This window comes from Lissotriton helveticus, chromosome 7 (genome assembly GCF_964261635.1).
Source record: "Lissotriton helveticus chromosome 7, aLisHel1.1, whole genome shotgun sequence".
In the NCBI taxonomy this organism is placed as follows: Eukaryota; Metazoa; Chordata; class Amphibia; order Caudata; family Salamandridae; genus Lissotriton; species Lissotriton helveticus.
In genome coordinates, this window is record NC_136068.1 from 1,418,347,215 (window position 1) to 1,418,373,149 (window position 25,935).

General features: G+C 45.3%; 1 protein-coding gene across 4 annotated transcripts in view; it reads left to right on the forward strand.

Moving 5' to 3' along the window:
• MYOCD (myocardin) overlaps positions 1-25,935 on the forward strand; it is a 206,624-nt gene that overhangs the window by 87,640 nt on the left and 93,049 nt on the right. For 2 of the 4 annotated variants that reach the window (XM_078654725.1, XM_078654724.1), the window contains 2 exons: positions 2,935-3,010; positions 12,783-12,944. In XM_078654725.1, coding sequence (XP_078510851.1) covers positions 2,935-3,010; positions 12,783-12,944 — 238 coding nt within the window. The remainder of the gene's footprint in view (positions 1-2,934; positions 3,011-12,782; positions 12,945-25,935) is intronic. The other 2 variants (XM_078654727.1, XM_078654726.1) reach the window with 1 other exon arrangement.

The window sequence follows — 25,935 nt, forward strand, 5'->3', positions numbered from 1 at the left end:
GGTGGAAGGGGATCATCCAACAGAAGGGGTAAAAAGGAAGAGTGGAGAGGTGGGACAAGGAATATGGGTCATACATGGGATGGGGAGAAGTGGCATTTCTTTTAGGGAATTCTAGTAGGTGTACATTTGGAGAATTCAACAAGTGTAAAGGAAATACTTGTTGACGCAATAAACATGGAAGTTGTGAATTGCATTTTGCGATAAATGAGAGTGAAATTTGTTGAAACCTTGACTCAGCTATTGACTGGTAGAAACTGATGACCATATTTCAAATGGTGAACAGTCTGGATTTTCTGATACGATCAATGAAAATTTGAAGATTGTGTACTCAGACTGACAATATCTAACGTAAGGCTATCCTCATAGAGTCATTGGTCAAACAAACTTGGCAACTTTGCAGCAAAAACTGTTTCACAGAGACTTTTTCGGTCAAGCATGGGAAGCGCATGTGCTGCTCTGCGAGGCATGCTGTATTCAGGTATGGACTTGAAGCTCCGCCCACTCTCCACCCAGCTTATCAATTGGCTCCTGCTATTGTCCTTTTTCAATGGTTGCTACTGATTCGTTAAGAGGCTTATTAGTTCCGCCTTAGTAATGCCCAGCGGCTGTCCGTGCAGGTAACAGCGGTGGGGCAGAGGGACCGTGTTGGGGGGATTTCGAGGGGCCATGTAGAGGGAAAATTAATTATTTATTTAATTTTCCCTTAGCATCGTCCTTCGAAATCCCCCACACCCCCAGGTAGCCCCACCGCTGGTACCTGCACGGACCGCGGCTGGAAACGCCTTGTGTGCATTTGTAACCTCTCATGAGGACTGGACTTTTTACTTGTGTTGTTACACAGTCTGTTTTAGCTACAGTCTGTGAGCACTACTTTCTTTAATGTCTTTAATCTAGCTGTTTTTGCAGGCACAACAGGCTCTCTCTAACCCACCCTGTTTTCATGACAGCGTGGCGCCCGATCATGGACGCTGCACTTTATCTTTTAAAAATGCTCCCTGCACAGGGCGGCTCTTCTGCACGCGCTATGCTACTAAACAAATGCTTTTGATTTTTAAAAGCGCCCCATACCTAGCTTTTAGTTTAATGGCGGCCGCACCTTTCTTTAGATGAGCTGCATCTTAAAGATAGTCGTGTGGCCGACATTAAAAGTTAAAGTGCTGCATGGGGCGCTTTTACAGAAAAAAAAACATTTGTTAACTTGACAAAAAAATTTTTTTTTAAAAGTGCCCCATACCACGCTTTCAATTGAATGGCGGCTGAGCAACTTTCTTTACACGAGCCGCGTCTAAAGAAATAAGCGTGGCCGCTATTAGAGTCAAAGTGCGGTATGGGGCGCTTTTACAAAAAAAAACATTTGTTTGACAACTTAAGCAACTGCTTTTTTTTGTAAAAGCACCCCATACGAGCTTTCACTTTAATCATGGCCACGCACCTTTCTTTAGACACGAATCGTCTAAAGAAAGTGTCATGGACACCATTAAAGTGAAAGTGCGACATAGGGCGCTTTTGCAAGCAAGCATTTGGAATACAAACATTTGCGAGAGTTTAAGCTATTAGCATTGCAAATGACAATGCCTTTTATTTATGTTTTAAGAATCAAAACATAAATTAAAGGCATTGTCACTTACAATGCCACTAGCTCAAACTTGCGTATATATGAGAGACCTATTGCATTGCAAATCCTTGTTGGAATGGGCGCGCGCTATATATAATACTGCTGCCAAGTGTCAAGGGACTCAGTCTGGCACAAGCTACCGTAAATAAAGGGAGAAATTTAAACACAGCTATCATTCAGACAGTTCCCAAATGGAACAAATAACTGAGCCAGGAAAACATTCATTGAAGTTTTTTTTCCCTAAAGAGAACAGGCTGACATTTATACTGTGGTTTGGCGGAACAATGACCTTTGAGCCTACATATAGTCTGAAAGTAAACATAAAACTAGGATTGTGTTCAACAATCTAATTCTAATTCTAATTCAGTTGTGTGTTTGTGTGTTCAGATAACATGTTACATATTTCCATTAGGTGTGGGTCGTTATGAGGAGTTGGTACGTTGTGGGTAACTTTGAGGTGCAGCTAGTTTGAGCCACTAGGGGCGGCAGATAAGAGTGCCAGAGAAGGAGCATCTCGAGGGCACCTGCAGTGCTTTTTATGAAGCTTGGTTAAAATAAGAGACCAGCAGGGCTCTTGACTCTACCAGTTGTTGTCCATGCTCTGGAGCCAATCAGAGAGGCCCTGCTCTATCACTCTGTGCTCAGCACTACCTGAGGCTGCCTATGTCTATGGTCTTATGTATGTGGATGAAAGAAATTGCTGCATGTGTCTAAATGTATTGCAAGCATGCTGGTTTTATTAGGTTCAGACACCAGAATGTTGCAGTCATAACACTGTCTGAAGTATTGTGTCTTAAATATCTTTTCCAAAAATATCAGCCCATTGGAGTTAATATTGGAAAATCTTTGCCCAATGGGGTGGAATTTTTGTAAGTGAAATTTAGGACACAGTATTTATGCCAGGTTTCTTTTATGTCTTTGATATTCTGACACACAACCTTTTCAGGTAAGACTAGTATAACCATATGGAGCAGTTACATATTCCATAGCAGCTCCATAAGTCCCCATCTGTAGAAGTAAGCACTGATTGGTGGCTGTGAGGCTGATTGGTGGTTTAGTATCTCGGTGCCCTTAGTCATGTCTGACACAGTGGCATAGCATGTGTGTGAGTGTCAGTAGAAGAGTGAATTAATGAAGGGATTAATTAATATACATGGGTTGGACCATTTGGAAAATTAAATTGCTTAAAGTCGTTTTATGCTATATACCGGAATCTGTGTGGCATAACAATAGAAATATGTGAAAATCATTCCAATAAGTAAAATACAAAGTGTCATACTTCAGGATGTAAACCATTGGTATGTATTTTCGTTTTACAGACTGAAGAATATTTAAAGCACAAAATGAGAAACAGACCCGAAAGGTCGGATTTGGTCAATATGCACATTTTAGAAGGTAAGAAGTGCTGCCTCCTTTTGTTTCTAGTTATGCGTGAAATGATATTGAATCATTGGAAGGGGTGCGTCGCTCCTCATTTTCACCTTCGTAATTTGTATGTGGTACTACGAACTGCACTACCCACCTTATTTAGGAAGCACGAGTTTAGAATAAGCACCGATCACACAACGCAATCATAACGATTCACACAAAAACAAATCTAAAAAACAATTCATATTTAGCCTCGTTCTTAGTTTTACAAACGCGGGTGCGTGTAAGTCACGCCGGGGTTACAGTGGACCCCTCGCCTATTAAATCAAGTATGCTGCATACATTACTGGTCGGTCCGACAAATGGCTGTGTTTGCCCCTATATAAGGATCCGCATAAGGAGCGCGAGTGCGAGCATGCACAAACTCAACTGCAAATGGGAAACGTTAGAGCTTATTTGATGTTTTCTGGAGTTAAGCCGCAGCGTCCAGTGATGTCACGCATAATGTGCCCTGTGCTGCGTTTTTTCCTGGGCTGCAGATAAGCGTAAAGTAAGACTAGTGAGGACTAATGCACTCACTCCGGGAATCAGTGTTTGCCTCTTGGTCACAGGCTGGACCACAACAGGCCACTCAGCCTTTCATCCCTCCAAGTTGGATACTATGAGTGCTATTGAGTTAGGTAACAACACACATCTGCTATCCAGCACCAAGAAGCCCCAAGGAGTGAATATGTACTTTACCAAATGGGCAGACTGCCTTCAATAGAGGGTGAGAGAATGAACATAGGTGACTTGAGAGAGAGATGGGGGGTTGAGGGGGAGAGAAAAAGAGAAGAGAGAGTATTGGGAGAGAGAGAAGAGCGAGAGAGAGAGGGGGAGGAGAAAGAGAGAGAAAGAGAGAGAGAGATTGAGAGAGTGAGAGGGAGAGAGAGAGAGAGAGAGAGAGAGAGAGAGAAAGAGAGAGAGAGATTGAGAGAGTGAGAGGGAGAGAGAGAGAGAGAGAGAGAGAGAGAGAGAGGAGTGGCTTGATTGCACGGAGAAGAGTGGGAGATATGTTTAGTTCTTGCCAAGGTTTTACCTTCCCAAATGGCATCAGACTCCTAGTTAGACTGATTTCGAAGCTTGATTTAATGCATCAGTCACATCATTGATGGAGCACGCCTGGTGCAATCCCAGTTGGTGCATTGCATTAATAGTGCACATCAGTCTTTGTGATAGATCACTTCTGGCATTGGTGACTGATGAAGACAGCGGTATCTTGAAGCCAGATGTGTGGACCGGCGAGAAAAGGGGGAGTCTTTATCACAGTAGATAATGAATAATAAATCACAACATTCAATAAGTCATAGCTCAGGCAGATGGGCTGTCAGGAACTGAAGCTGTCGTGTTCAGACATGTAGCCTTGTTATTATCTTCAGCTACAGAAAGCAGACCAGCCGCATGGCTCCTTGTTCGCTTTTCATGGATTAAAGGTCTTTAATAAGTAAATTGTTTTTCAAGACCACGTTCTCTATTTATAACTGAGCAGACTCATGAAGATATGTGTTGATTCAGACCTCACTTTTTATTTGGGGAAAACAACTTTCTAAGAATATACAGATGAACCCAGGTGTCTATCATGGGCATCCCTTAGACAGGTTAACAGTGGATCCCACTTACCTGCCCTTTGACACACCGGGGACTGTTTTTGCTACCTCTGGCCAAAGGGGCATGAAGGTAAAGGCTGGCCTTCATTACACGACTCCTGTAGCTCCACATGTGCCCGCTAGGAGGAGTTGCCAGCCACAAAGATAATTAGAAATGTTGCAAGAGTACTTCGACTTCAAAGTGTTTTAACCGGAAATGTCTCCTTCAAAACAGGTGAGCTTTACTGGTAAAAAATGGACCGCAAATGAGATATAACATATGGGAATCAGTCCTGTAACACTGATCCCTGTGCATCATTCCCCATCTCTAAGAGACAATCTAGTAATGTCCTATTACTTACCGGTAATCTTCATTACTCCCGGTCCCGTAGTCCTCGACACCTTCATAATTACAAGTGGAGATGATCATCTCCCGACAGAAAAAAACAAGAGGAATGCTGGGATACTAATACTGCCCCTCCCCCCGGGAGTTCATAAGCAGTACTTACCCAGCAGCCCTCCTGTACTAACAAGCCCAGACAGGAAGGCCGGCCGCCCGGGAGGGAGGGAGGGGCGTATGAAGGTGTCGAGGACTACGGGACCCGGAGTAATGAAGATTACCGGTAAGTAATAGGACATTACCCCCAGGTCCCTTTGTCCTCGACACCTTCATAATTACAAGTGGAGAATACCAAAGCAGAAAACCCGGCCTTCCGCACGCACAAGCACATCCAGGAAACCACAACAAAAGCAGCCACCCAAGGGAGCACCGAGGAGGAAAGGAAGACCGCAGCCCAGAACAGGACAGCAGGGACAACGACCGGAGACAAAGAAAAAAGGCCAGGGCTCCAAAGAAAGGAGGCCGCCAACCCGAGAAACCGGCAACCGGGACCCGGACCAGGACACCAAGACCAGCCAAAACAACCCACCAGAGAAGACCACCAAGGACAGAACCAGCCGGAAGGCAGACAGGGCCAGGCAGACCCACCAGGAAGAGACAACCCGTAAGAAAGCCAAAGAAAGAAACGGCCAACAGAGTGCAGGCACAAGCACCCAGCCCAAAAAGGAAGGCGAAGCACAGGCCAGAAACCCGGCCGAGGAGGCCCAGGAAGCAACAAGCACCCAGGAGCCGACCAGGATCGAGAACCCGACCCAAAAGACAGGGAAGGGGAAGAACCCCAGAACCCAGCCGAAAGCCCACCAAACAAGGAGAGGCCAACAAGACCAGAAACCAGCTACAAAGAAAACTCAACCAGGTCGGGAACAGAGAAATCAACCACAAGCCCAGAAAACCCCAACCCCAAAGGGATGGAACACAAGGCAGGAGGGGAGCACAGAGCAACTGGGAAACCCCAGCAGCCGCCCAACGAGGCACCGAGGGCAGCACAAAGAAGGCGCCCAAATGACACAGGACTGCCCAGGAACCCCACACCCAGGCCAGGCAAGCAGCAAGGGCAGGAGCAGCGGGAAAAAGAAAGCCCAGGGAGCACAGCACCCAGACCAGAACCACAAGGCCCCAACCCAGCAAGGCGGAGAGGAGCCAAGCAAACCGCAAAAAAGAGGCCAACAAACGCCAACAGAACCGGGAAGCCAGTAACAGAGCCAAGCAACCCGACCACGCAGGAGGAACAGCAGGCCCAAGCAGACCCCAGAAGGAGAGCAGAGGACCAAGCAGCAGGAAACCACAGACAGCCCGCAGCCAGGAGGGAGGGACCCGCAGAGGCACGAGCACCACAGAACAGCACCTCAAACAGAGAGGGAGGTGCACCCAAACAGACCCACACCGGGAACAAAGCCCGGGACAGCAAGGGAGGAAGGAGCGAGCCAGGCCCACAGAACCAGGAAAGAACCCGGAAACGGCCGGCAACAAACCCCCAGAGCAGGCCGAAAAGGGACAGCACAGCCCGAAAACCCAGGAGGCACAGACCGAGGCCACACACAACCAGTAGGAAGCCGGTAGAACCGGAGCCACAGAACCCCAAACAGGCCCACAACACTGGGAAAACAAGCCCGGGAAGAGAACCAACAGCAGGAGAAGGCCCAGAAGGAACCACCAGGAAGCGGCCCCAACGCAGAACACCCTGCCAGGACCCAAAGGGAGACCAGCCAGGAAGCAGAGCCCAAAAAGGAGCCCAACATGCAGGAGCGGCACGCCCCAGCCAAAACCTCAGCCAGGCACCCACCAAGGGAACCAGACGAGACCAGAACAACCCAGTGAGCAAACACCCCCGCGAGCAGAAGGACCAAGAAGCCAACAGCACCCAGCAGCCCCAGGAGGCCAGGCAGGCACCAACCCGGCCCGACCATGCACATCCACCGAGCAGACAGCGGAGCATGGGGACAGCACACCACACCAGAGAACAGGCGGCACAACAGGCCACGGCAGCAGCCAGGAGGCCCCAGCCAGGAACAAACCAGGCAGGCACCACGGCAGAAACAGGAGGGGCGGCCAGGAAACACCAGAAGCAAACCAAAGGCAAGCACGGGGAGAGCCAGAGCATAAGCATCCAGGCCAAGCCCACAGAAGGTCCCGGGACAACACCAGAAGGCCCAGGCCGGAGCAAAGGGAAGCCCACAGCACCAGGAAGACCCAGACGGGCGCTCAAGCAGGCACCATCCAGGCCAGACCCAGCAAAACCACAGGAGCAGACACCATCCAGGCCAGACCCAGCAAAACCGCAGGGAACAGATGAGAACAGGGGCAGGCAGGGCGGAACAGCACAGAACAGTCGAACCCAAGGCAGCACAAGCCACCCAAGCGCAGGCAGAGGGGACAAAGCACCCCAGAGAGCCCCCGGCACGACACCGGCAAGCATCCAAGGACAGGAACCAGGTGCAGCCCAAAGGACTGGAGGAACAGAGCCAGGAACCAGGAGCCCCAAATGCCGACCAACCCTCAGAAGCCAGGAAGCGGAGGTGAAGAACCAGGGCACACAACCGGAGCAAGGCCACAACAGCCAGCCCGCAGCGGAGGCAAGGCCACCCACGGAGAAGGTCGCCGAAGAAGCGAGAAGCGACCCAAACAGAAGAGTAGCTGAGGGCAAGGTACAAGCAAGCAGGCAGGGAGATCCCAACAACACAGAGAAAACCCTAGGAGCAAGCAAAAAAGGCAGAGAGCCAGCGAAAAAAAAAGAAACCAGCCCCCACAGAGGCGACTGGAACCCACGCCAACCCCGGAGGGAAAAACCCCCAAGCTCGAGCGGCCAATAACAGGGGAACCACCCGAAGAAGGGAACCAAAGCGAGAAGCCCCACGACACGCCCGCCCCCAGAGAACAGACAAGAGCTGGGGCGGGCAGGCTGCAAGGCAGCAGGCCAGGAACAGAAACGTGTCCCCGCAGACCAAAAAGAGGAGCACAGGAACCACAGCGCCCGACCGACCAGCACCCACCAGACACCCACGAACCGCGGGGGGGGGGAAGCACCAGAGAACACCAGTGTGTCCAAGCACCACAAGCACACAGAAGCACCCGCCACTGAGCACCCACATTAAGCAAGCAGCGCGGGCACCTGTGACTGCAGCAGGACAACCCAAAAAAGAAGAGGGGACGAAGCACAGCGCGAACACATGCACCCCAAGTAGGAGGCCCCGGCACAAACCACGGCACCCCAGGAGAAAATGACGCCAGAACACGGCACATCCAGAAGGACAGCCAGCCACCACTTCCAGGACCAGCCCAAGAGACACCTAGAAGAAGAATGGGGGCGAAACAGCCTGAGCAGGGGCCAACAGCACAACAAGGCCCCCACTGGCACAGGGAAAAAACATCACAGACCCAGAGAAGGGCGCAAGCGAAGCCACAGCCAAGCTCGAGCAGCCATAGAGAACCCAGGACACCGACAGTCAGGCGAGAGACAGGGAAAGGAACACGGCACCCCAGCGCCTGAGACCACCAGCTATAAGTCCTCCCAGCAGCATGCCAAAAAAGAAAGGCATTCCAGGGACGCCACCCCACGAAACCCAACCGGCCAAGCGCGGAAAGGCCAGGGCCAAATGGACGAGTCACACAGGGACCCCAGAAGAAAGTACAGCGCGGGCTCCAGCCACGTGTGTGTCCAGCAGAACCAACACCGAAGCCCCCACCAACATAGCCACCATGCCCAGGAAGGAGCTGGGGGCCTTCCCGGAGGGCGGAGGGTCCACAGGAAATGAACTGCACGGGACACATCCACACAGAAAAGCAGCACAGGTAGTAAAGCAAATGAACACCATGAAGGGCATCACGGAGCTCCCAATCCAATGGCATTCATTCCATCGAACTGAGAAGGAGATGAGGCTGAGTGGACTGGCAGGAACCCGAAAACATCCACAGTTCCTGATCCTGAAGCCCGGTCCCCAAATCTGTAGCCCCTGCAAGAACGGGACTTTACATCCACAGTGCCGATGTAACCCAAGTCCCAGGCGTGCCATAAACAGAGGGGCAAACCGGAGCCCCAGGACGGGTCAGAGGACTCCCAGCTAAGGTAGGGGAGCTGCCGGTGTTCCAACTAGAAGAACTCCCCCATAGATCCGGTCTCCATGTACATCAGAGGGGAGCTGACAAATACAGCCACAAGCCAACCAGTTCAGCTCCCCCATCGGTTTGGTCTCCCTTTTTCAACACTGCTTCGTTGTTCCCGGTTCTGAGGCAGCCCGGAAGCAGAGGCACAGAGCCGAGCTGACAGGACATTGAACAATTAGCAAGCACAGTGTGTGGCAACAGAGCGCCACACAGAATCAAATGCTAAGCACGGGGAGAAACTAACATGAACAGAGGCATCGCCGAGACTCGAACACCGCACCCCAATCAAGCCGGCTGATTGTCTCACTGAAATGCATGTTCTTAGAAAGAAAAACCCCTCAAGCGGGACTCACCCAGAGCGGGGGCCCACCCCAGGAACAGGTCCCCACTCCACCGCCATCACAGCCAGGAACAGCAGGAGCACATCCAACTAGGCACGACCCCCCGGCCAAGCTCGGGAAGACGAGCCACGACCCGGAAGCAACATCTCGGGAACTCCAGCCCCAGCCGCAAAGGACCGGTAGGCACACGAAGTGCACAGCAGAACACCGTCTCCAAGAATGACTAACTCCCAGCAAGCCCGGCAGGCCAGGAGGCAGTCCAGGGAACCCCGCGCCCGCACAGCCAGGCAGCCGGGCGGGGGAAGAGAGAAGCAACGCCACTCCAGCCCAGCAGGAGCAGCACCAGCACACCATCCAATCTGTCGACATACAGAAAAAAGAACAGGAGGGCTGCTGGGTAAGTACTGCTTATGTACTCCCGGGGGGAGGGGCAGTATTAGTATCCCAGCATTCCTCTTGTTTTTTTCTGTCGGGAGATGATCATCTCCACTTGTGATTATGAAGGTGTCGAGGACGAAGGGACCTGGGGGTAATGGCCTCGTGTTTGCACAACTCCGAAGAACTGATCCCACATCTCCTGTATTTTGGGCCTTATAGCTGTGCTTACTTTCTGTGGTTTCCACACATTTCTCTTCCCCAGACCCTCAGCAACCAAGAGAAGGCTATTGATAGGCAAAGCCTCGACTGTGTGATGTCATTCTGCTAAAACAAGGTCCCCAGGACTTTGTTGAATCAATGTCCATGTCTTTTTCGACCATGGCTTGCTTTGTGGGAAGTTACCACAACCGTTTCCGAAGAGTCTTGAAAACAGTAGCTTTCAAGAAATGTAGCTTTTCTAGTTCTTCAGTTTCTAATCACTTTTCTTTAAGGCCGGTGTAGGTGTTGTAGATGTTTTCACTTTCTTTCTTGTCTCAACATCATAGTGATTCTTCAGTGTGTGTGGCTAGCAATAATCACTCAGTAAGCTTGCCGCCATTCACTTGTGCCTATTTGTAAGTCTGTAAACGAGTTTTGTGCGAAGTATCATTGGCAAGGCACCACATAGAGGCACAAATCCAGTTTTAGAGGTCACATCTAGAGCCATATATCCAGTTCTGGAGCCCTCATTGTGGGAGACAGTCCCAGAGAACTGCATAATAGAAATGGTCCTCAAAAACAACAGCGTTCCAAAAGGCCTCGCACAGAAATAAGGATGGCTTTGATACAGCTGAAATTCAGAACCCCTCAGGCTTTAGACTATTCTTTTTAGGGACTGCCATGAATTATAGAACGTTCTACCCAATCTTTTAAGAGCTCAGTTTTATTGTTTGTATCTAGGAAAGAACTGCAGGCACTTCTTGTCCGTAAATAGCTTGCCCTATCTGAACTTTACTTCACCCTTATGGATTTAGTCATAACCCACCCAATATAATGACTTTACCCACTAAACCAGTGTTTCTTAACCTGTGGTCCTGGGACCCCCTGGGGGTCTCTAACACCAGCCCAGGGGGTCCTCAATTCCATATGAAATTAAATAATATTAACAGATTAATAAAGTGTATGTAAATAAAGAAGCAACATTGTAGGAATTTGACATTGGGAGCTAAAAATTCTGGGACTAATTTAGAGTTTAGAGGATAAGATACTCCGCCACAAACGCGATGGATATCCTGTCCACCGTATTATAAGTGCATTATATTAAATGGCACTTGTAATATGGTGCTTGGAATATTCGTCACTTTTTGGATGGAGCACCCTATCCACCAAACTCTATTATTAGGCGCCATGTTGGTATCCTCAGATTGATTAATGTGAGCAGTGCGTCACACAGAATATAGTATGTTTAATGGGTGGATTCAATTGAATTTAGAAAATCTCCAACCTTCCCATTAAAATTTCAGTTTCGATTTTTTTAAATATTTGTTTGTAAATGAAATAAAATATTTAGTCATTTGTGTATTTGTTTGATGAATGCTTGTTTCTGAATGTTTGTGTATTGTTTTGCGGTTCTAATCACTGAAATTGCTTAGGCTGAGGTCCCCAGTTAAATTAATGACTCAGTAAGGGTACCCAGATCCCAATAATGGTTCAGTAGGGGGTCCCCAGGCTCCAGTAATATTGAAGTGGAGGTCCCATAAGTTAAAAGGTTAAGAACTACCCCCCTAAACCGTTCTCTGAATACATGTATGTGATTTCAGCTCCATTTTTACAATTATTACCAAGTTGCTATTGCCCTTGATTGGTCTCTACTGCACGTAATGTGTTTTTATACTGTATAAGTCATTAATAGTCTCATATGCAGATAAGCTATAGAATAATGTTAAACTTTTAAGAAATCTGCTCTGGGATCTGATGCCTGTGACATATGTATACACTTATGCAAGGGTCACCAAGATAACAAAGAAAGATATACTAAACCTGTTAAATGACTCAATGGTGTAAAAGTAGCCTTAAATGACCACTGAATGGCGCATAACATTACTGTTCAAAACAAATTTTAAAAAACAACATGAGCATCTTGATAAAGACATCCAACTGCTTAGCTGGAGGCTCCCTGCCTGTATGACCTCTCCAGAACATCTCTCTAGTCCTTCAATGGTCCATATATTGTTAAAAAGGAGGGATCATAGAGATAGAGGCATAATTTCTATGTAGATGATACTTCCAGGATTGAAGTGCCATATATGGGGAAATCATGTCAGTGTAGTTTTTTTCAGGCCCAGCAAGCCAGTGTTATTTTATGTTATGTTAATAAATGGAAAAACAAACTCGAATGTTATCCACAGAGATCCAACCTCATACCTGGAAGTGACAGGTGAACATAGTAGCCTTCATTAGAGGTTTGTAAGAGTAATTCTTTCCCATCAAGATAGAAAACAGTCAACTTCCACATCCCAAGTAGGTAAACGTTTGGAAAAGCTCTGATGAGGTTGTGATATCAGAATAGCACTGTCAGAATATTGTCCAACAAATAACATTTCCTCAATACCATCTGCAAAAATATCTCACCATTGTAGGTAATGTTTCTGGCAGACAACATTTCTCTGTGAGACATTCTGATACACAACTAAGTACTGTAAAGAACTGGTATCATAACCATTTTATGGTCCTACATTTACTGACTGTGGGAGAATTAAAACCAGAGTAGGCCTTGTCAAGATTTGAACTAATAACATTCATATTAACGCGAAAGTCAACAGAGTGTTAACTAACTGCATCATCCTGTCAATAATAAGTCTCCGTGTAATTCTTTCTAACAAGCAAGCAAATCAAAGCTAGTGTCTGTCTTTATTTCATAGTAAAACTAAAACTGTCGAGTTTCTGAGCTGACCCTGTTGGTTTTGACCTCCTAGACTCAGGCGCAGATGGGTCGCTTCAGGCTACTCAGATGAAGCTGAAAAGAGCCCGCCTTGCAGATGACCTGAATGAAAAGATAGCTCTCAGGCCAGGTCCCCTGGAACTGGTGGAGAAGAATATCATTCCAGTTGATTCAACTGTGAAAGAGGCGATGAAAGGTAGACCAAACACTATTTCCTTATTTATTTTCTGCAGCCACCTATGAACAGTATGACGTGGATATGCAAATTATATCTAGGTTGTATTAACAGAAATAAATTAGATAATTTATCAATTTCTTATGTCTATAGAGTTTATCCAGAAAGAGTAAAACATCTCAAGGATGCTCTGCAAAGGTGTCCTACAATTGTCCTCAAGAGGGGGGAATGATACTGGAATTTAAGAACACCTCTAACTGCGTAAATGGGTTCAATTGAGATTTTTTTGCATGCAAATGTAGCTCGTGTAGATATATCCTAAGAATTCAGGATGGCTCGAGCCTGACACAACTGCAACCCTCAAGGACAAATGGTGGACCGTCAAATGTTTGTAATGAGAGGCTTTAATGTATTCTTGGATAATGGATACTATTTTGCGGAAGGGCTTGCCTTGAGCAAGCTCATTGAAAACCAGTTAGATTTTCAAAATGATGTGTGTCAAGCATTAAATATAGGTCAACATTTGTATAGAAAGATGTTAAGTAGGGTCAAGAGTTTGATAATCTGTATTTTAGAGCATATATTTCTGCAACATATGCTTTTTATGGGTGTGAAACATTTGCATAATTGCACAAAATGTTGGCAACATTACATGAAATAAAGACAATTATGCAAAATGCAAATCTGTCATCTCGCATTCTATTTCAGCATAAATTCAATCCTCACATCAACTTTTGATGTGAGGTCTCATTTCACTCTAAAATGATAGTGCAGAAAAACAAACAACAGGTGCTCATGTTCTGTTGTTCCCATGCATTTAAGAAAAATGTACAGCAAATTAAGCATTCGCTGTAAATTGTTACCACAACTGTCATGTATGTGGCATAATGGTATAATTTAAGGAATTTCTGGAACAGTCCTAAATAAGGAAGATGGCCTGAGGTCTTTGACCGATGGCCCAATATTAGTTGGGCCATCGGTCTATGGTTTCCATGGATGAGACTGTGGAGGCTCTATCGGGGGGAACATGATGGTTCGCCCAACTCTAAATAGAGCAAGCCAACTGGGGTTTTGCAGAATTTGTGGCAAAGTACTCTTCCAATCAAACCCTTATTATGGCTGCTAAGTTTTTAAAAAATAAAACATTTTGAGAAACAATTTCAAGTAGCTGCCAACTAAATCTAAAACATGCAGGGCTGCCACCACAGGGCTGCGTTCCAAAGCAGTCCAAGGCAGAAGCAGAGGCGGAGTAGGGAATGGAAGGGCCAATGGTTGAGTAAGTGCCAGCTCCACGGTGTCATTACTTTTAGTTGTCAGTCTTTGGTATGTAAACATCCTCTGAAGTTCAAATTCACACAGAAATATAACAAATATAGAAGTTGCAATATTCCATGGAATTAAGTCCTACATGTTTGGTTTTACCGAGTTCAGAGGAAGCTACACTAAAAATTAAAATACATTGCCTTCAGTTTGCTGTTGTAGATGGCACTCACTTTTCTGGGAGCCTAGCCAAGTTAATTACAAATCATTTTCTATAGATATGATACTCCGAGCTATTCTAACTTATCCAAAATGAACATGAGAGAGTTGAAAGAAGGAAGGCAAGCAGGAAATGTGTTTAAGTCAAACATCATAAAATGTGGCCAATTTGAGGCAGGCTTGTAAAGAAGCTGACATATTGTATTGCTCACAATTTTTTAATCAGTTTGCAATTTCAGTAAACCTCAGGCACCATGCCTTATGTTGTTGCAACAAATCCAGCATCTTTTTAGAGTTTTAAAGGCAATAAGTTTCACTGTAATGCAAAAGTGGAGCTGACTGAAAATATATAACAAAAAGGCCCTCATCAAACAGCGGGAAAAAATTCCAGGATTTAGTTAACAGAAGGATAACCATGAGCAATCTTGAGGTTACTGATGATCTGAAAGTATATGTGTAAAGAATTGAACCCATTGCTGGCTCTCTAGAAGTAAACTATAGAGTCAGAAACACTTCCTGTTAGTCCCCATCGCAGGTGCATGACCGCCACAGAGATCCAACAAAACAGAGCTTCCCAAACTTTTTAGAACCACCACTTGATATTCAAACATAAAACTTTTGTGACTCACCTAACTTTAATGAACAAGAGACAGGCAGATTTTTTTAAATGTAATAACAGCAATTGCTTGTAAATGTCTGGTCCTTGACCGTGCCCTTTAATATTGGACTGTGTCCAAGACATTCATCTGCCCATAAAACTGATAGATGGTGAACTCTAGGGGAGTTCTGGAGCTAGAATACTTTGTCAGAGTGGGTGCTGGCCTATGGCATCCTTTCACTATAATCACACTGCTTCTGAAAAATGTTGGTGTTGATACTAGGGATTTTAGCAAATTTGAAAAACCTCTTCTGTAGCAAAGCATGGAATAAGGCCTCATATCAATTTTTGTATTAAAACGAGGCCCATTAATGCATTTTGGACTCTACATAGGGCATTAGAGCACTTTACATGAGCACCAGAGTACAATACACAAGATCAGATTCATTTTATTTGAAGGGCAGAAGATTGAGTAGTTTGCTCAGAGTCAAAGGATGTTGAGCCAATGCTTAGACTCGAACATGGATCCCCAGAGTGAAATTCAGCAGCTCATGTCATTAGACTGTATTCATATTCAGTGGCGGCAGGCTTGCACTGAGGGTGGAGGTGGGAAGGCACGAAAAATGTGGTTTTTTTAAAAATTAATTCACTTACCTTCGTGCAGCACGACATCCTCCTCCCTCGGGTGTCTTCCAGGAAGTTCCTGATGCAGGAAACTACGCTACCCAATCCTGGTGCTGCTTTCACAGCAGCAAAGCAGCAGCAGGATTGGATAGAGCAGGCTCTCCCAGCGCTCCTCAAATCACTGGAGGCCTGTGCTTTCTGTAACCCAGCTGTCTAGGACAGCTAAGTTAGAGAACTTTAAAATGTGCATGTCTGACTGTCTTGCCCAAGACGAGCAGCCAAAGAGACATGCACATTTTAACGCGCATAGTTTTCTGCTGCTGCCACTCGGCAGCACTGGCCACGCCCCATCCTGACACTTAGTTCAGGACGGTAATAAATAAACTTTATTACCATTTGATTTTTCAGCTCTGGAGCTTGTGGGGTGACGCTCCCCCGCTCAAATGGAGGAGCCGCCCGTTCATATTTCTCAATGTATGTGTGAAAGTCATACATAAGTGGTATAGTTGTGTATGCTCATGTATAGTGATCATATTCTCTGTTGAAATGACTTTGTGAAATAAAAAAACAGCAGCAACAAATGGTGGGAAGTTCATCGGAGTCTTGCTTGGGAATTCTGGCAAGGGTTTGTTTTAAAACTGTACTTAGGGGCATAGTTCCTCCACTATGCACTGGTGCACCGAAAGGGCTATCATTGTCAATATTACATACAGACCAGGACTTTCACAGCTGCACAGCAGCAAGTTATGGAGTTAGCCTGTTTCTAAGCACTCCCAATTTTAGCCAAGTTGCTTTGATAAAAGTCCGTTTTAACATTTCTTTTCCGGTAATCTGTTCTCCGACATTACCTTGCCATGTAGTTACTTTGTTTATAATACCAGTGGAGTGACTCCGCACAACCTCAGCCTTAAATGTGTTTATATCCCGGAGGAGACGGTTGGATACTGGCGGGAGGTGGGATGGGGCACCCAGGCTTCGTTCTCTACGCCGGAGACGGTTCGAGCGGGCTGGGGCGCTGCAACTAGCCTCGGCCTAAGCTCGATAGTAGAAGGTTTGCTGCCAAGTTCCTGTCATCACTCGGAGCACTGCCTCTGACGGGACAGGACACAGTGCCTTTTATAAAAAGCACAAGGCAAGATCCGTTGTGTTTGAGATTACAGCGGTGACATGGCGTCCTAAAATAAAGCAAGAGGCAGGCACCGGTACACTAAAGCCAGCAGGGTAGATAACAGGCACACATGGCATTCCGCATGGCCTGCGCAATGTGTGCAAGTCGCTGGCATGAACAAGGAAACACGAGACCGCTCGTGAGATAGCGTCTGAAGCTGTTTAAACTTTAAACGCAGCAGCGTGTTCGTTTTTTTTTCGCTCTGCTTCCTATGCGGGGAGTTTAGACTTAAAAGTTCCTTTTATTTCAAAACGTTATGCATTGTGGGTTTTCGATGTAGTACAAACTAGGACCAGGCCAGTCTCATTTGCTTTTGGACTGTGACATCCTCGACATTAAGACCTGAGCTCATGAATGAATAATTGAATGAATGCAGTCATGAATAACGCTGCACCACACATCCATGTATTTCCTTGCCAAACAATAAGAAGCATGGTTGTTTGAAAATATGCATCGCTAATAATTCCCCGATTACATTAGTTTCGCTACTTTGGAGCAATTCTGCACTGCAACTTTTACAAGCTGGCTTGTGCAAAGTGACATTTAAACAATACCCATTGTGAATCCAAACTTTAGATGGTCTGTTTGTGCAAACGTTCCATTAGTTGTTTGGTGAGTGTAAATGTTTTTTAGGCAGCAAATGGCCAACCTGATCTTGTTGTGTAGGAATGTTCTAATTCCTGTGCAGAGGTGTAGCAATGATATACCCAAAGGGTGGGCCTTTGCTGCAGTAGTATTGCAGACAACGATTGGTATACTTGTTGCCTTCTTCTTGAGGGAGGGTTGCAGCACTGGCTCTGGGTTCTCATACCCTGGCTTCACATGCCTGCATCTTCTGTGCTTGTAGATCACATACGCCTTAGCTGTCTGATTCACATGCACTATGCTAAAGTGCTTGAAACATCCCGAGCAACCAGCAGTAGTGTTCTCATGCAGGCTTCATGAGCTGTGTTGTAATTCTGAGGTTACGGCTCATTGACAGGAGGCTGCATTCAGTTTGTGTCTATGTGTAGGGGTTTGTCTGACGCAGACTTAGAGGAAAACCAGAAGTGGCAGCTGGCTCAGGTAAACGCGGTAAGGTGGGGCAGGGCACAGCAAAGGGGGAAGCCGACAGACTACAGAATAGATATTATTTATTTATTTAATTATACCTATTCCGTCGTCTGTTGACTTCCCCTTCTCCCACCCCGACCCACATGCCTCACCACCACACCGCATTTACCTGTGCCGGCCGCCACTGCAAAGCAGTCGAGCACTGTACAGTAGATGGAGATGCCGGGTGTTGAATGAGGGCAGGAAGGCATGTGGGTCAACGGAGAGGGTGATGGCTGCTTGTGGGGGAGTAACGGAGGTGTGCATGACCGAGGGCTGTGGGGCATACAATGCTGGACAGGAGAAGTTTCAGTAGGATGTGAGGTGCTGGGTCAGCCCAAGGGTCTGAGTTTGCAACGTCCAATGTCTCCTGTGACCCGTAGAGTGCACTGCCCAATTAGAGGAGATTTGGAGCTCTTTTCTGAAGCAGCGAAGGGATTGTTCCGGGTGGATTTCATTAATAGTGTCAGCTTTGCGGGCTTTTAATTTCATGTATTCAAGCAACTGTTGCAACTGTAAGGGAGAGGGTCTAAAAATGGCAACGTCATAACCAAAGGAGTACCAGAACAGCGACCTACCTTGTATGATGCCTGCAAATCCAACACTGCGCCAGGTTTGCATTGAAAGGAATAACCGTGCAGTCTGTTACCTGCAGGCATAGTTTTTCATCCAATGTACGCCGATGGTTATCAAAGCTCATTACCCACCTGTGGTTTTTGAATGGCCTCTCTGGAATGAGTCTGGTGGCAGACCAAGCTCAAAGATGGGCATCGTGCCCTTTCCTATAACGCACCACCATAAATAGAGCTAGCAGGCACCTTCACAGGGAAACCACGGACTGATTGTGATTGGCCAAAGCCTGACTGCCCATCAAGTTGGGTTTGGTGCATTATAAAGAGATTTCACAATGTGCAAAAATATTCTTCTGGTCTCAAGTGCACTTTTTATTTTTTCTAATTGTGTACACAGTTGTCAACCATTGGTTGATTTGCCTCTGCCCTGTTCAAGTGCAAACCTTTCATGCTGTGGAAACAGTGCATACTCTTTCCACTTTGTGCTAGCCCACAAAAGCACACACTCACTGTTGTAGAGTTCTGCAGGACACGTCACTGTATTCAGCCACTCCCCAAGGGCTGGCCTCCCACTCACCCCACACCCATCCAGCACAGGTGTCACTAGTGACATGGCGCCTGCCAATTAAATGGGCCGGGCGCACATGGCCTGGGCCAGCTGTGAGTACCCTACTTATGTGTCCATGTCATCCTTGTCTCTACATGCAGGCCTAGGGCCCAGACCCTACAACTGGTATCCCTCATTTCTAGCCTGTGCTTTATAATATCATTTTGCACAACATTCTTTGTATTTTTCTTGCTTTTTTAATTTGTAGATGCAAAACAATACATAAAAATGAAAATATGGATTTTCTAACAAATCCACTTTCAAATGTATGTTATGTTTTATGACTGTGACACACTTAATAGAATGAGCTTGCTGAAGTCTGAATTCTAGACATCTTGGACAACAAATTAGAGAGCCCTGAAGGGATCACTTGACTTCCAATCCATTTGCTTTAATGAATGAGCCACAATCATTTAAACACAAGCATTGGCATAGCCAACAGGTCTCGCCTTTAGGACCTTATAAGTATTTAGTTATGCAGCACAATATCCTCGGTGCAACAACATTAACTAAGTTATAAGGTCGCAAAGGCAAGATGTATTGGCTATGTCAGTGCTTGTTATTTCGTGTGATAGAGTCACTCAAAGTATCACACGCAAAGCACTAAAAAATCGTCACTTTTAAGTGCACTTAAGGTGCTGAAATGTCACACATAAGCAAAATGAAAACTTGGATATATGATTGGGTGACAGCACTGGTGCAACGCTCTTAGGTGCCCCCAATGCCAAGCACCAAAAGGGTGGTCTCCTTGCTGTCTGTGAAACAGCAGGTCTGATGTGCAGCACTCAGTCAATACGACATCTCGCCCTCCGTGAGCAGGTTGGGTGTTTGTTCGAAAGTAGAAATGAACAGCGATCCTGGGGCTAATACAAAGCCCCTTAGTTAGTTCGGCCAGAAAGTCCGGAGCGTAGAAATCACGGCCCCTCCACCATTTTAAGAAGGGGCGGTAGCAGGGATTACAGTGATGGCTACCTTTGTAACACAGAATAAATGCGACTCCTTCAGGTTTCGTAAACAGGCGTTTGAGCGCCCACTTCAACCTTCTGCATATCTTGCCAGTCCCGCTGACGGTCATTATCACACTGTCCCACAGTGTTCATGTCCCTGCAGATATGGGTGCTGGGTGGGGAGAGAGGGAATGGAGGGGGGTGGGTCTTGTACACACTCAACTTCGATTTGCACACTTAAAACTGACCTGCAATAACAGTACAAGGTGCCAAAAAAGTGAATGAGAAAAAATACTCTTTTTAGTGTGTTTTTACTGTAGTCTTGGGTGAAGGGGAAGTGAATTGATCAATGGGCAATTCATCCTATTGTACCCGCAGCTGCAACCCTAGAAATGCTGGAACTCGGTCATGGTGGGGAGAGAGGGAAAGGAGGGGGAGGTGGGGTCTTCTAAATACTCAACTATGATTTGCACGCTTAAAACTGACCTTCAATAATAGTACATGGTGCCAAAAAAGTGAACGAGAAAAAATAAGCTTTTAGGTGTGCTTTTACTGCAGTCTTGGTAGAAGGGAAAGTGAATTGTTCAATGGGCAATTCATCCTATTGTACCCGCAGCATCAACCCTAGAAATGCTCGCACTCGGTCATAGAGGTTCCAGCGTGATGGCTGTGGATCCTCGATGGCGCATCACTTTGAAACTTATGGCCATGTTACGGTAAACTCAGACATAACAAGCAACAACAAGTATAAACAGATGGACCCTGCGCGTGCCGCTATTTCCAAACGCCCAAGCCGGCGGGAAACAAGCACGCGCGTGAAAGTTCATGAAAACAATCGTGATGGACAAGCACTCATGCTTGTGCTTCCATGCTCCTTGCGGGAGCGAGCAGCAGCGGCGTGAGACACATATGTTGTCAATTACCACACGCACCCCTGCTCGTTCCCGCAAGGTGGATGCCAGCACAAGCACGAGTGTGGGGAAACGTAGCAGACCGATGGCTAAAGGTCAATATTAGGCAGCACGCTGCCTAGGTGAGACCTAAAAAACAATGTTGTCTTTATGACATTTGAGATTTTTATAACTGTGACCACCGTGGAGGCAAATTTGTAATAGTCAGGCTAGGGTGGGATTCAGCTGTTACATCCCAGGCTGCATCCTGCAAATGCTTTTGTATACAAGAAGCTGCAGGAGTTTATCGATCGATCTTCTAATATCATAAAAGTGCTAGGTAAAATTTATTGCACAATCCCACTTCTGTCTATGGTAGGCCCTGTAAAGAATCATACTTAGCCCGTCACAGGGCCTCTATGCTAATTGCCCTGACTTATACATCTAGTCCACATTGTGAATTCTACACTCCCAACCCGTAAGAAAGAGTGGGAAAAAACCAGCGGGAAAGTATATAGAAGGTTCTCATATTATGCTTGGGTTCCATTTTAAAAAGGAGGACATGTGAAGGTACACACAACCTGCTACAACTGTTTGTCTGTTCTGTGTGATACTCTAGCAATCCAATAGCTAAACTGGTGAATTGTCTGACTTTGCTTCTGCATCAAGAAGGTGTCCATTCATATCTACCCACAATCAGTTTTTTTTAAATACCCTTACTTTTTCTGCACACAGCACTGTATATCTCCAAAATGCATATTTGCCAGCTAGGAGTCGCCAGAAATGTCACCATTTTGGATTGGGGGGGAGATGTGGTGCAAGTTCTCTATCAACAATGCCACTTGTGTGATTCCATAGAGTTGAGCATTGCTATGGGGATGGGAACATTCACTGGGTATTGAACAATTCCTGACAGCGTGGAAAACAGCAAGCTAAAACAAACCCAGCTGCTAGGGTGATATTGCTTCCTAGCTTGAACCTATTCTTTAGGTAGCTACACCCTGGCAATATTCATTTGGGATTTTCTTTCTTTACTTTTGGGGGTACTCCCACTAAAGTTGGGATGTTAAGAGCCTTATCTGACTTCTAAATAGTAAGTACAGTAGTCCTCAAAGTTTTCCGTGCAAGAATACATGACAGTCATACAAACTCATTGGAGGAAGAGTTATTTTACACTAAAAGTCTTAGTTATTGTCCTTTTTTAGTCTCAATTATTTTTGTTTTTTTCTTGTATATGTTGGTTATGCCCCGACTTGTTTTATTTTCTTGCAGTTTTCTGAATTGTTTAAAGCCATTGCTTGTGTTTTATTTCCCACTTATTGACAAGAATAGTACCAGTCCTCTTTTGAATACTTTCTAAACTCTCTTGCATCATATCCTGCTCACAAGAATGAGTACAGAAATATGAGTAATGACAGGCTGTATCTAGGGGCTGCGGTAGGATTCTCCTGACAATTGACAATAAATAATGAGAAAAAATGAATTGCTAATGTTGTCCAAAACTTGGTGCCAAGGGACATTAAATTATGTGTAGGTCAATAGCAGTATTACTTCACTAATGTGGAACAGGTGATGTGCCGAGGGGAAAAACAGGCATGGTCACCTGGCTGGCAACTAAACTATACCTAAATCTTATATGAAGGATTGCATCACCTGTGACTTTGAACGTGTTATCTTCATCATTGGTTATGCTTGTGCTCGCTAGACATGATAGGTAAGTCATCTGCAAACTAAAGTTCAGGATTGCTAACCAGTTTAGTAATCTCGAAAGGGTATTGGATCTACCTTGTTGATCGACTAGTCTGTTATTTTTCAACATCCTTTTAATGCGTCCCGAAGCCACATAATTGAAGCTGCCAGAGAGGCTGGCATTGCTCTACCCCCAACAGCATCCTACTGGATGCATACATTTGTGACCTCAATATTGGAGAGTTTTATTTAGAAAACCGATTTTCATACATTTTTTGATTTCAAAGTCTCCAAGCGGTTGCTATACACAGCACATTTCTAACTTTTGTTATATCACATCTGTCCACTGTAATGGAACTGTAGGCAATGCATTTCCCACTACTGCTCACTTTTAAACACAATGCATTACATGCACTGACAATCATTCAAAGTTTGGCCAAACTATTTCGTATCGCCTTCATACTGATTTCTTTTTTTTTTCTTTCTGAAATGTGACATAAACCTTTATAGACACTGTAACTGATCACACCTCGGACAACGAAAAGGACAGGGACGAAATTTATAATTCACAGGCATTGTTTATTTTCAGGATTGATTATAAATCAATAGAGGTACTTCAAATAAACAAACACTGAGGTGCGAAAATATTATTTACTTGTAAAGAAAGGCCAACATTTTAGAGCGATAGTACTACTCCTCCTAAAAGTATTGGTTGTTATCTACCTGAGATGATATCAGCTATATATGGCAATTTACATGTTCTTGGTGGAATAACAATGTCTGTTACGGGTTGCAGAGTTCAGCTAATTGGACAGGCGTGAGCTTCATTGGCAAGTTATCACTTTACTTGAAAGTGTGGCAGCCTTTTGGTTCATAGCAGATGAACTGTCAGGCTGTATTCTCTGCTGAGAGAATGAACATGGTTTGAAGTGGATAAGCATGTGTGGCATATCAGCCAGCATGGAAGATTACCTGGCAGGGTATCAGCTTATTTGGGAATCGATACATCCGTTAGCACACAATGGGGCATATTATCGACAAACAGCAATGATTATCGCTAAGCGCGGTTAGCGTGGTTTTTCTTATCGTCAGCCATCACTGGATTTTATCGCCAAAATAGCACGTTATTATCAACGCTTATCTCCAAGGCGATAATAAGTCCAGCGATAGCGGGCAAATGCGGGAATATCACATGAAATCCAGCGATAAAAACTTAGCGATAGGTAAATCCTTGATAATAGGACATGGTGCACTTAGCCTGACAATCCACCTCCCATAGGGATAATATAACTAAGTCAGGAATTTTGCAGACATTAGATTCCATCCTTAATGGGGGCTTATCGCGATTTTATTGGTCGGTACCCGGGTCCGGGGCATCGTTGTAAATATCGCGAAGCTGCGTTAGAGATGTATTCCCATTAAGTTATGTGAGGAACCCCAACTTTGCATCTCATTAGTGATGCGATGCAAGGCGTTAGTCAAACTGGTGCTAGCACAAGGATAAACGCGCTAAAGCCTGTTAGCGTGTCCTTCATAATACTGCAATAATATTATTGCCGCTTTTTGTCCGAAAACGGTCTCTAAAGCGGCTATAATGGGCTTGATAATGTGCCCCTTTGTCTTTAGCATAGTATGCGTACTTTTTAAGCAAAATAATAGTTGGTAGGGTATCAGCTTAGATTTCAGGATATCAGCGTTTTCAGGTAATACACATATGGTCTAATTCAGAAAGGTACATTTACATATGTAGATTTACTCATGTGTAAATTTACTACTGCAAATAGATGTAAATCTACATTTCTTTGCTATTCACCCATCCAAGTGCAGATTTACACCTAAGTATATTCTTACATGACACATCCCTTTTTGGGGGCCACCTACAGCAGGACTGATGGGTGTAAAGTTACCACTTATAACTTTTCACACATAAGTGGTGATCTCTGCCACTGTGTTGGAGATTTCCCTTTGGCAATGTATACGGAAAAAATAGTTTATTGTACTATGAAAAAATAAAAACGTATTTTAATATAAAATATAAATGTAAAAGAATGTACAATATTTTTGTAAACCATGAATTATTAATACTCAACACATTAAATTAATTGTGTATTAAATGCTTAATTAATCACAATATATTTATAATATTTCTAAAAGCACAATTAACAAAGAAAACCCAAATTAACATTTTATTTTGTATTAAATATGCATTAGCATTTGTGAAAAGTTATGTGCAGATTTTATTTAAATTAGTTTTAATTTTGTAACAATTAATTAACAATTAAGTATATTTTATGCCTATTCACAAACTTCATTTTGTAGTACATAAAGTAGTACTACAGTATTACCACTTATGTACTAGCAGAGAGCTCCGAACTCATTAACCTACATTTTAGTAAAACATCTAGAGGGACAAGGGGGATCAGCTGCAAAATGGGGAATATGTACTACAAAATGGGAAGGAAGTAAGGGAGGGATAGGTTGCTACAAACATCCAACCACAAAAGAGTAAGTTATTGCTATTCAAAAGCTGCTCTTATAAATATACTACTACTTTAAAGTGTCAAAATAGTAGTAAATGCTCCCAAACCCAACATTGAAGTAAGTCAAGTGCTACTTGGAGAGGTGTGGCGCAGCGGCCAGGGCGACTGATGCCGGACGCTGGGGATCACGCTTCGATCCCCGACACCGGCGGCAGGGGTCTGCCCAGCACCATGTGACTCTGGCCAATAGCTCGCTTAATATTCCTGACGGCCCCCAGCGCCGGGATGTGGATAGCTGTGCGCTTTACAAATACTGGATTTACATTTACTCACTGGTATTGCAACACCCTCTCACAGAAAATAATTTAGGCAGGGACTTAAAATATTGTCTCAGAGGAAACAATGTTAAATAAATAAAATTACGTAGGGGCTGAATATGAGTTTTGCAGTCCATCGACTGCCAAATCCATGGTGGCGCGGCAGTGGCAGTACCACCATCGCCGCACGGGTGGTCCGACCTTCGTACTAAAATTTTGGCAGGAAGTCACAAAGCAACCATGTTCCCTGGCAGTGGTGCGGCGGTCTGGGGCAGCAATATGCTTGGTGGTGCAGCTGCGGCACCACACTAATCATATTCTGAGTTTCCCCACCACCAGGCTTTTCATGGGGGGTGAGCCCGCCATAAAAAGGCTGTTAGTGGGGAAACAAAGCAGGCCCAACAGGGCCCCCTGTTGCCCGTGTACACTCGGATGCATGCCTGGGGCACATGGTGTGCCCCCCGTGTGCATGCACACCCAGTTCCTTCACGGCATGGATTTCAGTTTCCATGCTGTGCAGAAACTTGCTTTGGCATTCCCATTGCGATG